At 32.7% G+C, this 16,682-nt stretch overlaps 1 protein-coding gene across 1 annotated transcript; it reads right to left on the reverse strand.

Moving 5' to 3' along the window:
• Positions 1-7,770: 7,770 nt before the first annotated feature.
• LOC127086691 (WAT1-related protein At5g64700) lies at positions 7,771-16,216 on the reverse strand. Its single transcript, XM_051027487.1, has 7 exons — positions 15,983-16,216; positions 15,829-15,897; positions 15,601-15,717; positions 15,285-15,522; positions 15,028-15,186; positions 13,626-13,777; positions 7,771-7,971 (listed from the first exon to the last, which is right to left on the reverse strand). Exons 1-7 carry the CDS (start codon positions 16,156-16,158, stop codon positions 7,812-7,814), a joined length of 1,071 nt encoding a protein of 356 aa, XP_050883444.1. The 5' UTR covers positions 16,159-16,216; the 3' UTR covers positions 7,771-7,811.
• Between the last annotated feature and the right edge of the window lie 466 nt (positions 16,217-16,682).

A 16,682-nucleotide genomic window follows, 5' to 3' on the forward strand; every position in this document is an offset into this window, starting at 1 on the left:
GCTCAATTTATTTGAATGATATATTCTATGCTACTGCACAAATGAACAATGGATTATATGTCCTTGATCTTGAAATGCCTATTTATAACATTAATACTAAAAGGATGAAACCTAATGAGTTAAATCCAACTTACCTTTGGCATTGTCGATTAGGCCACATAAATGAGAAACGCATTTCCAAACTCCATAAAAGATGGACTCTTGGGCTCTTCTGATTATGAATCATATGAGACATGCAGATCTTGTTTAATTGTAAAGATGACAAAGTCTCCATTCATAGGAAAAGGTGAAAAGAGCTAATGATATTTTGGCCCTCATACATACTGATGTATGTGGACCACTGAACATACCAGCCAGAGGAGGTTTTCAGTACTTCATCACATTCACTGATGATTTCAGTAGATATGGTTATGTGTATTTAATGAAACACAAATCAGAGTTCTTTGAAAAGTTCAAGGAGTTTAAGAATGAAGTACAAAACCAACTAGGTAAGAATATTAAAACTCTTCGATCAGATCGAGGTGGTGAGTATTTAAGCCTAGAGTTTAATGACCATCTGAAAGAGTGTGGGATCCTATCCCAACTTACTCCTCCTGGAACACCCCAATGGAATGGTGTATCTGAGAGAAGAAATCGAACCCTGTTAGACATGGTCCGATCCATGATGAGTCACGCCGATCTTCCAAACTCCTTTTGGGAACATGCACTATTGACATCAGCTTACACACTTAACTGTGTTCCATCCAAAAAGGTTGAGAAGACACCATATGAGATATGGAATGGTAAGAATCCACATATGTCTTACATGAAGATTTGGGGTTGCGAAGTTTATGTGAAACGACAAGTTTCAACTAAGCTTGAGCCCAAATCTGACAAATGCTTATTTGTGGGGTATCCTAAAGAAACAAGAGGGTATTACTTCTACAATCCTTCTGAGGGCAAAGTGTTTGTCGCTCGAACTGGAGTTTTCCTAGAAAAGGATTTTATTTCCAAAGGAATCAGTGGGAGGAAAGTAGAGCTTGAAGAAATTCAAGAATCACAAAGCATTGATACACCTATGGAGGAATTAGAGCAGGAAACACAAATAATTGTGTAAGAGCAACCTGCTCAAGTAGAACAAGACCAACATAGGTCAAGCAGGATACGTCACCTACCTGAGAGATATGGATATCTCATAACAGATCAAGGTGATGTATTACTCATGGATCAAGTACGAACATGAGCCCTGTGTCTACAAGAAGGTTAGTGGGAGCATGATCATTTTCCTGGTATTATATGTAGATGACATATTGCTCATTGGAAACGATATCCCTACCCTGCAACAAGAAAAGTCTTGGTTGGGGAAGTGCTTTTCTATGAAGGACCAAGGTGAAGCAGCCTATATATTAGGAATCAGAATCTATAGAGATAGATCACGAAACTGCTTGGCCTAATTCAGAGTACATACATAGACAAAATGCTGAGACACTTTAATATGCATGATTCGGATGATTATGTGTTTTTTTGCTTAAATGGTGGCGCTGTGAGCTAGAAAAGTTCAAAGCAAGATACAATTGCTGATTCTACAACCGAGGTCGAGTATATTGCTGCCTCAAGTGCAGCAAAGGAAGCTATTTGGATCAAAAGTTCCTTAGTGAACTTGGCATAGTTCCTGGCATTGTGGATCCCATTGGTCTCTATTATGATAACAATGGTGCTATCGCACAAGCTAAGGAACCTAGATCTCACCAACTATCCAAACACATACTTAGGCGTTATCATCTCATTCGAGAGATGATAGATAGAGGAGATGTGAAAATATGTAGAGTACCTACACTTGACAATATTGCTGACCCACTGACAAAGCCTCTTACGCAGTAGAAGCATGATGGCCATACTAGATCAATGGGCATTAGGGGTATGCCTGATTGGCTCTAGTGCTAGTGGGAGATTATTGGTGTAAGCCCTAGAGGCCAATACTTTTGGTACTTGTATCAAATTATTTATTAATAATAAAAGGCTTTTTCTTTATTATGTTTGTTTAATAAAGTCCCTAGAATAGCTAGTCCGTTTAATGTATCAAGTATGACTTAATCATGAGATCACATTAAACATAAGGACATTATTCTTAAAGTATCCGTAGTCGAGCTTTATTGTGAAGTGGGATAACATTAAAGCATTACGGCTATTATGTTTGTAGACTGATGATCACATCTCATGGATCATGGATAAAGAGTTATCAAGTCTTAAACATAGGTATGAATATTAAGAGTAATATTTATACCGGATTGACCCGCTATGAGAATACTATATAGAAAGTTATGCAAAGTGTCATTAGTTATTCTCATGGTGATAATGGTGTATATCACTCTTCGACCTGAAACCACTATGGACCATAGATGTAGAGTCGAGTGCTTTGTTGCTGATCCAACATTGTCCGTAACTGGATAAGCATAAAGACAGTTGATGGGTACTCCACAAAGCATGCTAAGGGACATGAGTGACCTAGATGGAATTTGCCCATCCTGCGTAACAGGATAAATGTCTACGGGCCCAATATTGAACTGGACAAGGATGACACGGTTTATGCCTTGTGTTCAATATAGACATAAGGGCAAAGGGGTAATTATACACATAATTATTATCATAGAAGGACTTGTCAGATCACATGACATTTTTGTGTCTTGGGTAGCAGTGATGTGTTGTTAGATACTGCTTACTGTTTATTATGTTAAATACGTGATTTAATATAATTGCCAACGCCGCGAAAACCTATAGGGTCACACACAAAGGACGAATTGATGAGAGATAGAGTAACTAAGGAACATCGTAAGGTACGGTGTACTTAAGTAGAATACGAAATATGGTAAGGTACCAAATACTTAAGTGATTTTGGCATATTATGAGATATGGGCCAAAATACACTTAAGTGGGCTTTTCAGCTTGAAGCCCACACATGTGGTTCTATAAATAGAACCCTTGGGTAGAAGCATTGTCATTCTAATTGGAATTTCGTTTCCCTCTCTCTCTCTCTCACTCAAAGCCTTCATTCGTAGCAGCTAGCACTGAGATTGAAGGAATCCGTTCGTGTGGACTGAGTAGAGACGTTGTCATCGTTCAACGTTCGTGATCGCCACAAGAGGTAACGATTCTATCACTGATCATGCCCATTCGTAAGGATCACTAAATGGAGAAATTTTTAAATTCCGCTGCGCCTTGGATGGCAAATTCTCCTTCACTACATGCAACATTTAATGCTTTCTTTGTCCCATCAAAACATATGTAACACCTTTTAAACCTTGGTTGCAATCTAGGTGTCGGTCTTCCGATGTTTAAATTGAATGTGTTTCCTTTTGATGCCCTCATCAATCTAGCACCATATAACCATAACATACTATATTGCTTGGTTGAGTCCCCTTCAACAACCTATCTAGCTAGATTCCTAACTTTGGAAGTCTACATCTAGTAATTTTTGTAGTAAACCTTAGTCTTACATCTGCTACAACTTCATTTAATTTCATATTTTAATTGTTCTACAACTTGTCTACAATCACTCTAGCAACCCAATCAACATTGGCATTCTTGTTGAAGAACTTTCTTCCATATTTGTGTTTCTGAAATAGAGTATCTTAAATGATGTAGTTCTTAAAACTCTGTTGCATAGCACAATGTAGTCACAATTTTGTTTGTCCTTATAAACAACCATACACCTATTCCCATCATTTTTGTCAAATCTGACCTCCCTACCATTTAACACATTGTGTTCCAGTACAACCTTCTTAAATTGCTTCAGAGATGAAAATTTCATTCCCACCTTAAATGTGAAATCCTTTTTAAGTGTTCCCTCTTTATTAAACTTAATCATTGTAGGTCTGTCATAACAATTATCTTCATCTGCCCCACTATCAAACTCATCAGCCATGTGATCATCTTCTATGACATGTTCCTTATCCATCTCTACTGTAGTAAACACTTAGTTTTTTATTGACTTGTATCAGCACCATCAACAAGCTCCCTTCTAGGCTCACTATTATTCTCCCCAATGTTTAACCCTTCATCAAGGTCTTCATCAAAATCATGCATTATCTCTTCTTCAATGTCTTCAAAGTATATACCATCCAAAAAGTTTTCACTTGATTCATTGTCCTCAGCACTTTCCGTAACATTTTCCTCAATATTTTCATGTCCTTTTTGTTTCTCTATTAACCTCTCAATATAAGTCTTCTCATCCATTGATAATTTTAGCTATATTTCAACATCACAATTATTCTTCTCATCAAACAAAACTAACATTGTCGCATCCTCATCATTTCTAAAGGGTTTTAGATCCTTTTCAAGACAACCCTCTTAATGTTTCCACCATGATTTCACATCATCAAGGTTAAAGGATGAGTTCACCCCCTTAATTAACTCACATGCTTCAAAGAAGGACCAAAATTCAGATCCTTGCCCAATGAAAGCATAAATATCTCCATGTTCATACCTTAACCTTTCACCTTTTACAAATGAACCATTGGTGTAAAATACCACCTTAAATAACCCCATATCATGTACATTACAAATATGAAAGAGGGTAAATTAGACATTACATTCAATCAACACGACAAAACCCTATATGTTTACATTCAACACAATAAAACAAGTATGCAGTGAATTCAAAGCAAGTGGGACATAACAAAGACATCCAATATTCGAGAATATAAACAAATCATAATACAACCAAGCATGACACACGAAAGTACATGGGGGACTAACCTTAATGTTGGGACCACATCAAACACAATTTTGATTCAAAGTAAGCTTCGTCAATGTGGCACCACAACTACTGAAATGTGAAGAGTGTCAAAGTCGTTGAGACCACATGCTTCAATGCATCTTCATGGAGTTTTATTTTGGGACCACAACTACAAAAGGTGTGAGTGAAGAAAAAATGACTGAGAGTGAAGAAAAGAGAATTAGGGATTTGCTTTGAGTTTTAGGGTTTCTATTTAAATAGAAAACACGTAAGCATCCACCTGTTATTCCTGAAAAATTAAAAAATAAATCAGTTAATTTTTTTTAATCCACCTGTCTTGCCACGTAAGCATCCGATAGTGGCATTTGACGTCATGACCAATTTTATGGATGGAAATTTTTTGAGGGACCATTACTTGAAGGAAAATTTTAGAGGAACTAAAAACAAAAATCGCTAAAATTATGAGGACCCAAAACTTATTTAACCCAAATTTTATTTCACCGAAATTGCCTTAATGCCTTACAAGTGAAAACTACTATAAAAAATGTTATACTAGTGTCATTCCATTTTTTATTTCAAAATTATACATAAATAACAAAGAAACAATTTTCATACTTTAAAGTGTTATTTAATCTAGGCTTAAATAGTTCTTTGGTCCCAGTAAGTTAGCATGTTTTTGAATTTGCTTCCTAAATCTTTTTTTCGTCAGATTTCATATATCTCATTTTCTTGATTGAGTTAGTCTTTGACGTTAGAAGTTTGTTAAAAAAATGTTGAGATGTCTAACGTTGCTGCCAGGGAAATGAATTTATATGTTCTTTTGTTTAATAAATTACACGCATGGCCATTAAAATGCTCCCACCAAAAATTCCCCTATGTTCAGAAATAGCCTTTTACTTTTAGTCCTTATAAATTAGGATTTTGTCTATTGGGAGAAAAAAAATTGTGACATTGTGGGAGGGAGGCAACAAACGAAGACGGAAAGAAGCTCCATTGCATGACCAGCTAACACAACTTCATTAGATTCAAGCACGATTTAGTAAGTGATGAATTTCAATTTGATTTTTCATTACGTGGGTAGGTTTTTTAGGGACTGTATAGTATATTACACGGGGGACATGAGCATGAAGTAGAAATTAATCTGGCCAAGTGAAGCTTAATTGATGTCCATCTCATTATCCATTCCATTAGATGAATCTACGTTATCAACAACAGTTGGAACTTTCTTTGGAGTGAGCTTGTGCTTCTTTTCTATAACTTTTACCCCACTACTTCTGCCCTGGTATTCAAAGCAATCATCCAACCCAAGAGTTCTCTCATCCTCACCGTCATCAAATGATAAACCATCAACTTCAAAGTCATTATCCTCACTACTACCACTATCCCCATTTTTATCTTCTTGAACATCACCTACATCCTCTGTATTAACATCACCTACATCATTTGTATGAACATCACCTACTTCATCTTCTTGAACATCACCTACATCATTTTCTTGAACATTACATGTATGCTCAACATATATGTGTAATATAGTTTTCATTTCCATGGTATATTGATATACCTTTTCAGCATCACTATCACTAACCATTCTATTGTACCTGTCAACATCATTATTATAGCACCATAAATAATATTCTGAATGTTCAAGCTCAATTATCTCTTTCACAATACCAATTGCTTCAAATAAGCTTCACATGTCTGGATTAATTTATACTTCATGCTCATGTCCCCCGTGTAATATATTATAGAGCCCCTAAAAAACATATCCCCGTAATGAAAAATCAAATTGAAATTCACCACTTATTGAATCGTGCGTGAATCTGATGAAGTTGTGTTAGTTGGTCATGCAATAGAGCTTCTTGCCGTCTTCGTTCGTCGCCTCCATCCCATGATGTCACAATTTATTTTTTCTTCCAATAGACAAAACCCTAATTTACAGGGACTAAAAGTAAAAGACTATTTCTGAACATAGTGAAATTTTTGGTGGGAACATTTTAATGGCCACATGTGTAATTTATTAAACAAAATAATATATAAACTTATTTCCACATCAACAATGTTAAAGATCTCATCATTTTTTAAACAAACTTCTAACGTTAGGGACTAACTCAATCATAAAAGTGAGATATAGAGACTATGACAAAAACATATTTAATGACAAAATTCAAAAATACGCTAACTAACAGAGGTCAATAGACCATTTAAGCATTTAATATTTTATATATAGGTGAATAAACGTGGTAAAAAATTTGTATTCGTAGATAGAAGCACATCAAATCTACAATACATGGAGAAATTTAATAAAAAAATTTCATATAAAATAAACAACTATTTTATGCTAATACGCCATTAATATTAATATTTAGAAAATTTCATGCTCACCTCTCTTAAAATTTGTTTAAATTACAATCAAACTTCCTATAATTTTAAAATATTCACTAACATTTCTTAAGTTTATATATTTCAATGAAAATTTTTAGACAGTAAAAATACATACAAATTTAGATTGTCACTAAAAACTAAAAAAAAAAAGTGTCAATAGTATTTTAATAGCCCTCATAAGATATTAGTACATATTTTTAAATTAAAAAAATATTAGTGTCATTTTAATAGATATCAAAGAGGTGTTTAATTTCCCCATATAATTATAAAACACTCATGAATTTTTTCCATTTTATAATAGTATATATCAACTTCAACCCAACCGAACCTTCGTAACTAACTTTGATTCCCCATAATTAGTTCAAGTGAGGTTGTTAAATTGTCCGTACAGTTAGTAATAGGATTATGCGCACAAGTGCAAACTTTGATTTTTCATAATAAAGTTGTCGTATTTTCACATACATTGATATTTTTAAATTAAGGTGAGTGGAAGAGTAACTCATCAAAAGCTATAAATAAAAAGTTTGATGTTGTTGGTTCTTTTTCTTTTGACAAAAGAAACCTATTACCTATATAATTAATATTGATTAGTAATATATAATCTTTGTTCCATAGATAGCAAAATCTTCCCAATTAACGAAGCATGACAATACAATAGTTATTAAACACTCTAATCTATTACCTAAAAGAAATAGAAAAAGAAAAGCTATGCTCATTGGGGTGGTTTGCTACATGGGATCTCTGTTTTTATTTCTGCACATTCTTTATATGGTTGAATAGGTAAAGAATTGTGATTATGACTGATTCCTTCTTTGCTTTTTGCCCATAAAACACTGTACAAACTTAAAACCAGCAAAATTCCACCCAAAACACTGAAAAACAAACAAGCCAGTTAAATGTATAAGCATGTGGACAATAGAAGTTATATATGTAGTTCATAAATTTGGTTTAACAAAATAGAACTCTTTGATAAATATGTGAGTTTTATGGAAATGCCTTTTATTTATCCATAATTTATGTCAAAATTTACCATTAGCTTTCATAATAAATTTAGTTATGATCCAAGAGATTAGGGGTGATAAAACGGTCAGTCCGCTCTGCCTCACCTTAATCTGTCAGAAAAGAGCGGAGCAGACATGTCTGCCAAGTGAAATTGAATTTAAAAATTTAGTCCATCTCGTCAAGGTGGTGGGCAGCGGGTTTGTTCGCCTATTTTTTTATAATTAGTTTTCATTTTTTAATATATTAATAAACTTATTTTTACATTTCAATTATATTTTTCCACTTATTTTTTAAAATAATTTTTTATAAAATAATTTTTTAATCAATTTTTATTTAAAAAAATATTGCATATATTAACAAATAAATATATAAAATATCATTATCAACAAGTATTCCAAAAATATAATTCAAGTATTAACTTTCAACCAACGAAAATAAATATTTTGAATGTTTGATAACTAGGTTGACGGTCTGACGGAGCAACTCACCCTTTTTTTGCGGGCTTAAAGTGAGACGGATTTAGCGCGTAGACGGGTACAAAATCCCAACCCAACCCGCCATTTTTTGGCGGGTGCACGGTCTGACCTAACGGACCACAACTCGTTTTACCACCCCCACAAGAGATAGGCGAATACTTTCTCTGGACCTATATATGAAAATTTTACTTTTTAGATTTATTGAATATTCAATGTATTTGGACGAAATAATAGACCAAACACATTGATTACTCAATAAATCTTAAAAATCAATTAACTCTTATAGATAAGACCAAATATAGTATATATTTAATTTTGAGCTTATGGCCATGTATATGATTTGAATCATGATATAAATTTGATTTGAATCATTATATAAATTTTGTATGTTTTTTTTTTTTGTTTTCTGCATAGTTGATATAACTCGGTTATAGCTCAGAATTATGATAATTCATCATCGACAATAAAAGCATATAATAATTCATACTCTTAAAAGGAAGATTAAGTTTAGTGATGCCTCTAACACCCTTGGGGTAATTCTTATGAAGACAAGATCAACTTGAAATATAATTCTGATGAAGACAAATGACTATCAAAGAAGGACAAAGATCTCAATCAAGGTTTAAGAAAATTCCTCCGATTCAAGGATCAAGTTTGCAAAGTCTTAAAATGATTTGGAATTCAAAAGGATTTGACCATGAAGTGAGGTATACAATATCAACTCATTTGTATAAAATTGTAGGTGCTAAAAAACCTTCCCTTATTCTCCTCTAAAGGTTTTTCAAATATTCATGCATCATGAATTTTCAAAACATAACTTTCAAAGGCAAAAATTCAATTTTTACAATAGTGTAATCAGTTACACTAAATGTGTAATTGACTACACAATTGTTCTTTTTTTTTTGGATCTGCTCAATAATTTGTGTCGTCTATGGGAAGTGAAGATGGAAGTGATCTCTACTGAACAAAAATGTGTGAATATATTGAAGGGTGAGGCAAAGATGCAGTCATTCTAACTTAATAAGAGAAGACATAAATGATAAATAAGGCAAAAATGTTAATAGCTTGAGTATTGGAGATAATTTTTTGAAGAAAGTCGCAATGAATAAGGGTCTGGCAGATATACAAATAAGGTTTAAATCACTATTCATGATCAAGCCATTGAAACAACAATTTCGTATGAAACAATAACTATATTTACTTAGAATAGTATAGTCAAAACATATTTTGGAGTAATTGACAATATTCAAAATGATCATCGATGATTTCTAAAATTTTAAAGTGAAAGTAGAGGACATGGAAAAGAATTGAAAGCTCGGTCTAAATCTAAGTAAAAGAGAATCAAAAAATTAAAATAAAAGTGTTTCAATTGTCAAAAGACCATCACTTCAATAATGATTATGAGCTAGTGAAAATTTATTTGGAATGATTATGAGAGTGATATGACGCTAATGATCACAATTGTTTAAATATAAAAGAATTAGGTCATGGAATTCGAATGTTCTTATCACATTTTTTCAAAAAAAATAGTAATTTGAAATTTTTTGGAGGTTAAAGAATGTGCATACATTATCCTTGGTAACAACAAAGTGAGCATGGTTTAAGGTATAAGTTCAATTCTTCTTAAGATATTAGACTACCATGAATTTCTTTTATATTATGTGAGGTATATTTCCAAACTCTAGTGAGATTTGTTATACATAAGCATATTTGATGCATTAGGTATTGTGCTATAATTAAGCATGATGTGATGAAACTTTTGCATGGTGCAATGATAATAAGTAAAGGTGGCAAAATGTATATTGTATACATATTAAATGTTTTAAGTATTATTGCTTATGCATCTTTGACTAGCGAAACTTACTTGACAAAATCAAACTATGACATGTAAGATTAAAGTGTGTTAGTAAAATAAGTTTGGTTAAATTAGCTAAACTAATTTTATTAGGTAGTGATAAATTGGACAAACTCGATATTTCTCATATATCTTAGGGATGTGACATGCATCATTCTAATATACCTTTAAGTATTTTTCAGTTGGATCTTTGGGTTCTTTCAAGAGTAACTAATCATAGGGGTAATTCCTATTTTTTAACTATGATTGATGATTTCTCTTGAATAGTTCATGTTTAAACAAATAAAAGTGACACATATGAAAAGTTGAAGGAATGACATACTCTTATATGAAATCAAATAGGAGCTAAAATAAAAGTTTTAAGGACTGCCAATAGTCTGAAGTTTATTTTAGAGCATTTTAACGAGTGTTGGAGGAAATAATGTTGTAAGTGGCATAAGACTATGACAGGAACACTATATCAAAATGGCATAGTTGAACGAATGAATATAACCATATTGGAGCATGTTATATGTATTATTTTGAAACTTGGGTTGCCCAAGAGTTTTCGAGGAAAAGCTTCAAGTACTTTAACTTACTTGATCAACAGATACCCATCAACAAGAATAAAATTTAATACATCTATGAAGGTTCAGAGTGAAACTAGACAAACTGTTAAACTTTGAAGGTTTGACTTTTTCACATATAAAAAAAGATATGATTGATGTTAGGGAATTAAAATGTGTTGTTATTGGATACCTGGAAGGGGTAAAAGGATACAAGCTATGAAAGATAGGACCAAGAGGATCAAGATTCATAATAAGAAAATATATTTCTTTTAAAGAGACGTACATGGTTTGAAGTGAAAGAACTTGGGAAATATAGAATCATAAATGGAATGAAGAGAAATCAATTTGGAGATAATCCTTCCACTAATTAAACAAGGAATATAATAATTCTCAACCATCAAATTATAGAGAAAGATAAACTACATTAGCTAATGACTATCAATTGGAAAATGACGAGGAGAAGAAATAATTGAGGCACCACAATGGTACACCTATACTAATATGATTTTATATGCTTTAAGTGAGACCGTAGAGATACAAGAACCAAAATTGGATACGATAAAGGAAGTAATTGAGAGAAGCACAAATAAAAAATGAGTACATTAAAGAATAATCAGACATGGAACTTGTGGAGCCACCGAAGAAGAAAATGGTAGGATGCAAATGTATCTTAAAGAAGAGGGAAGGCATTCCGAGAATTTAAGAACAAAAATATAAATCAATAATTGTTGCCAAAGGTTCTATCCAAGTTAAGGAAATCGATTACAATGAGACTTTCTTCCCGATGGTACAATATTATTCTATAAGAATACTTATGGACATTGATAATCGATAAAATCTTGAGCTAAATAAAAATGATAAATAATATATTATTTCTTTGAGATCTTGAATATACAATCTATATGCAATAGCTGGAGGGTTGTGTAGAGGATAACTATATTGTTTGTCATTTGAAGAAATATTTGCATGGGTTAAAATAAATCACAAATGTGTTTACATATTTAAGAGGGGTGACAAATTCATTCTCTACATACTTAAATATATGGACGATATGTTAAAGGAAAATTAAATTTTGAATTTAAGACAAAGGATCTTGGGATTGCAGAGAAGATACTTAGAATAGACATCACGAGGAACTAGAATAAGGGTGAAATGCTATTATCTTAGTTTGGTTACTTTATGAATGTGGTGGGGCGATTTAGGATGCATGAAGCAAAACGGGTTTGCATTCCTATGAGTCATCCTACAAATTTTCGATTATGAAAGTTCCTAGATTGAAAAAATAGGGGATAAAGGTGAACACTAGTATGTTTTTTAGTATAATAGAAAACATCCTGTATGACATGATTTATAGTAGGGCGAATTTAATATATATGATTAGCATGGTGAGTCAGTTTGTGAAAAAAAAACATATTAAATGGATTTGGAAACTTTAAAATGAATTTGAGATACTTAAATTAAACTAATCAATGAAAGGAGGTCTTAAATACACAAGATTAGTTTAAGTGGAATATATTTTAAAGGCTTTTGTAGATGTAGGTTATGTGGTAAAAGTGAACTTTAGGAAATCTTTATCGAGTTTTGTGTTTATGTTTTTTGGATTGACTATTAGTTGGAATACAAATCAACAGAAAGTTATGACATTATCTACAATTTAAGAGGATTACATTTTCATTGTTGAAAAGTGAAGGAATCCATAAGGTTGAAGGGTATGATTGGGAGTTGGGAATTGCTCAATGGTGTGTGAAGGTACATTATGATTAGGGGTGGAAAACAGGCATGCCCGCCCCACAAAAGCCCAAAAAAATAGGGAGGAGCGGAGCATGGATATTTGAGGGTGCAGACCTAAAACCCTGTCCCGTCCTGTATAAAAGTGAAGGCGGGCGGGGCAGGACGGGCCTACGAGAATTGAACCTTTTAGGCCTAAAGATTACAAAATTGAATGTAAAATCTCGTGCCATAAAAAAGCAGGATGGGTCGGAGCAGGCAAATTAAAGGATACAGACCCAAAACCTTGACTCGCCCTGTGAAAAAGTGTGGATAAAACGGGCATGCCTGACAGGCCGAGCTCATTTTTTCACCCCTAATTATGATTGACAAAGTGAAATTCAACTAAAAAATCACCAAGGATGTCATGAAAGGTCAAAACATATTGAAATCCTTTTACACATAAATAGAAATGTGATATAATCTAAAGAAACTATGTTTGAGAATGTTACTTCAGAAGACAACCGATTAGATGTGTTCACATAATCATTAACTGAATCAAAGTTTAGGCATTATTTGTACTTAATCTAGTTTCTTAAAGAGTGATTTTACTTTAGAGAGAGAGAGAGAGAGAGAGAGAGAGAGAGAGAGAGATGTTGAGCACCGCCACTCGTTTAAAGTCTAGGTAGAGTTTTGTGGTGAATAATAATATGTCTCTATCTCTATGTTTTTCGACATTCTAGTGTGAAAATTTTGAATTATGTTTACACTGTGAAATTCAAGTTTTTTGATTTTCTACATAGGTTGATTTGAATCAACCATTTGAGTAGGGTTCAAATCTTCTTATTTTCCTATCTTTATTTAAAATAGTTTTGCATATTCAATTAGGAGAAAATGTAAAAAAACAATAAAGAGTTTATTACAAAATTGCAACTCACCTGCCCAAAAATAGTGGCTCGTCCAATAGGATCACAGAACCAACGGTGGCAATAATAAAACTGAGTGGGTTCCAAGTTGCTGGAAAAACTGGTCCTTTCTTCTCAATCACTAATGCTTGCAAATAGTATGAAACTGCAGTCACTAGTATCCCCTATTACATTAAGGATAAAATATACATCATAATCATAATTTGTTTGGCAAAATATCTCTTTTGATCTCTTAAGTAAATCTCAAGTTCCATTTTGATAATTTTTCTTTTAAAAGGAACCAATGTAGTCCCTCATGTCTTCAAAGGGCGTTATTTAAGTCATTTCTGACTAATTCTCACAAACGGAATCTATTTTGACACGCATGACAACCGACGTGGCATATGTTCATATTCCACGTATAATTTCTTTTCTTTTTTATTTATTTTAATTTTAAACAATTAGTAAAATTAAAAGATATCAAAAACCAAAACTTTAACACACAGAAGATTTAAACCCTTGCCTAAGAGGATTAAAGGGAAAATGGATGACCATATGGACTACTTGTCTATTACAAAAGTATTTCAAATGTTTTATATTTATAATCAGACAATTATAAATTAAAGTGCTTCAAACCATACCTGCTTCAAACCCAGATTTCAAATTGATATTTTAGATATTAATTTGATATTAAAACCTAGATTTCATTCTATATTGATACTCGTATTTGATATTAACTTGATATTCAAACTCAGATATTAATGAGTAAAGCCATAGTCTCAGAGCTCAGAAGAAAGAAGAAGAAGAAAACCATAGTCTCAACACAACTAACAACACAATAGCACTCAGAACAACTAAAGTTGCAAAACAACTAACAACAAAATAACTGCAAAACAACCAATTTAAAACAAAACTTGACCCACCATTTCAAATTAATTGAAAAGATAAATCACTTCACAAAAGTTGAAACTTTAACATTCATTTCAACTTTGTAGCACTCAGAAGTTGAAGACCAAACAAGATTCATAGAAAGTGAAGGAAAACAAAAGGAACAACCGTGAAAAGAGAACAACGTCGACGCCGGTACGCCGGAAGTAGTGGCCGCACCTTCAAACCTCCACAAAGAGATCAAACACCATAAGTAGAAATACGACAACCATCATTCCCTGTATCGCCTACAACCACCATATCCGTTGCAAACAATATGTTTTCCTTCATCCATCTCCGCCGTCATAGATCCGGTCCACCACCAACGAACCACCACACCTCTCCCTCTTCCGATTATTTTACAAGAAAATGGGTCAAACTGGACCCTGAGATATTTTGTCCAATTTTTTAATATAGTTTTGTCCTAATTGTTTTTCTTTAAATTTAAGTGGAAAAATATTAAATATTACTAACATTCTTGCCAGCATCAAAATAGAATATTACTTACACAATAAAGAACTGCTAACAGTCTCATGTTCCAACCCAACTTCCACTGCTCAAAATCTCTTTCAAAAGCAATGGCAATGCCAAATGACTGAATTGCACTTGATACACTCTGAATGCTCATGAATGTTAGCTTTGAAGGGTAACTTTTAAGTAACTGAGACTGTTTTCATTAGAGAGAAAAAAAAAAGACCAGCATAAGTATTCTATGATTGCATCCTATAATAATAAACAAACAAAAAAAGTTATATTGAATATCACCTGAAGTACAAGCCACAAGCTCCACATGGTAGTGGATAGGAACAAGAGTAAAGAACCCAAGATCCATTTATTATTATACGAAAAATGATCTTTATGTTGTCGATCGTCGCGATGATGATGAACAATATGTAGTTGAGGCCCCTTGTAAAACGCCAATATCGATGCACCTCCCATGCACAATAATACACTTCCTATCTTTACAATTCCAGATTTTGTCCTTAAATTTACTTTCTCTACTCTGCAATATATCATGAGCAACTCATAATCATATAAAAAGATTATACCGAAATAACAGACAAACAGACAATAAATTTACCTGAGGAGAACGGCGAAGAAGAATGTAGAAGCAGGAAGACAGTTAACTATTGCAGCAGCCAACATAGCAGAAGTATAAGCAAGAGCAATACCATGAACATTCAAAGCTAAAGTAAGTCTGAAAAACAACCAAGTAGGGTTATAAACCTAATTAGTCTTTAAATTCTTTGTCGAAATAAAATCGGATTACAGAATTATAGAGATTAGAGAAGATTAATGTACTACGTACCCCAATAATGACAGCATGAAAATCTTGAAGATAGCCAGAAACGAATACGTCACTGGCACGGATTGTTTTCTAAACCATATAACAAAATATATTATTATAGGAAAAATCAAATAAATTATAAGCTAAAGAAAGAAAAAAAAAATTAAAATATTACCGTTCAAATATCAAAGATAAAGCAACCATGATAATGGCTCCAATGAATTGTCTATAAAAAACAAACACAGATGTTGTCATTCCTCCGTTAAACACTGATTTGGACAGTAAAGTCATCCCAGAATATATTAATTGTACAAAAAACATTGCTAAATATGGACCTAATTGTTCACCCATATTTGATAGTAAAAGTGTATATGAATGAACTATTGATTAGTGATTACAACTTAGGAATGATCTTCAGCTATATATCAAGTCCATATATATAGTTTTAAATTGGTTGTTCAGTTCTATTCCACAAATAGGAATAGTGCACGTGAAATAAGGGGTAAATATTTATTTATGCTTTGATGAAATCACAGGTTGATTAGAAATCTCAGTGGTGTATCTATTCTCATACCACTTTTATTTTTTTATTAATTATTTCATATAGCATCTAATCTTTCGGTTTTTTCTGGGGGAAAGTAATAATTTAATAAAACAACTGGTAACCAGACATTCCTTAATAATTTCGTTGGAAAGAAATTATAATTATTTGTGCTTTATTTTTCTTCTGTTTGTTGCTTTTATTTAATTGAAAATATATATGTTGCTTAGTTTAAAAGAAAAAAAAAAGTATGTTTTGCCTATTTTTTAAAAGAGTCGGGATTTATTGAAAGGATGAAAGTCTATCACAAATCTCGTTAATATGAATAAACCAA

The sequence above is a fragment of the Lathyrus oleraceus genome, chromosome 5 (genome assembly GCF_024323335.1).
Source record: "Lathyrus oleraceus cultivar Zhongwan6 chromosome 5, CAAS_Psat_ZW6_1.0, whole genome shotgun sequence".
In the NCBI taxonomy this organism is placed as follows: Eukaryota; Viridiplantae; Streptophyta; class Magnoliopsida; order Fabales; family Fabaceae; genus Lathyrus; species Lathyrus oleraceus.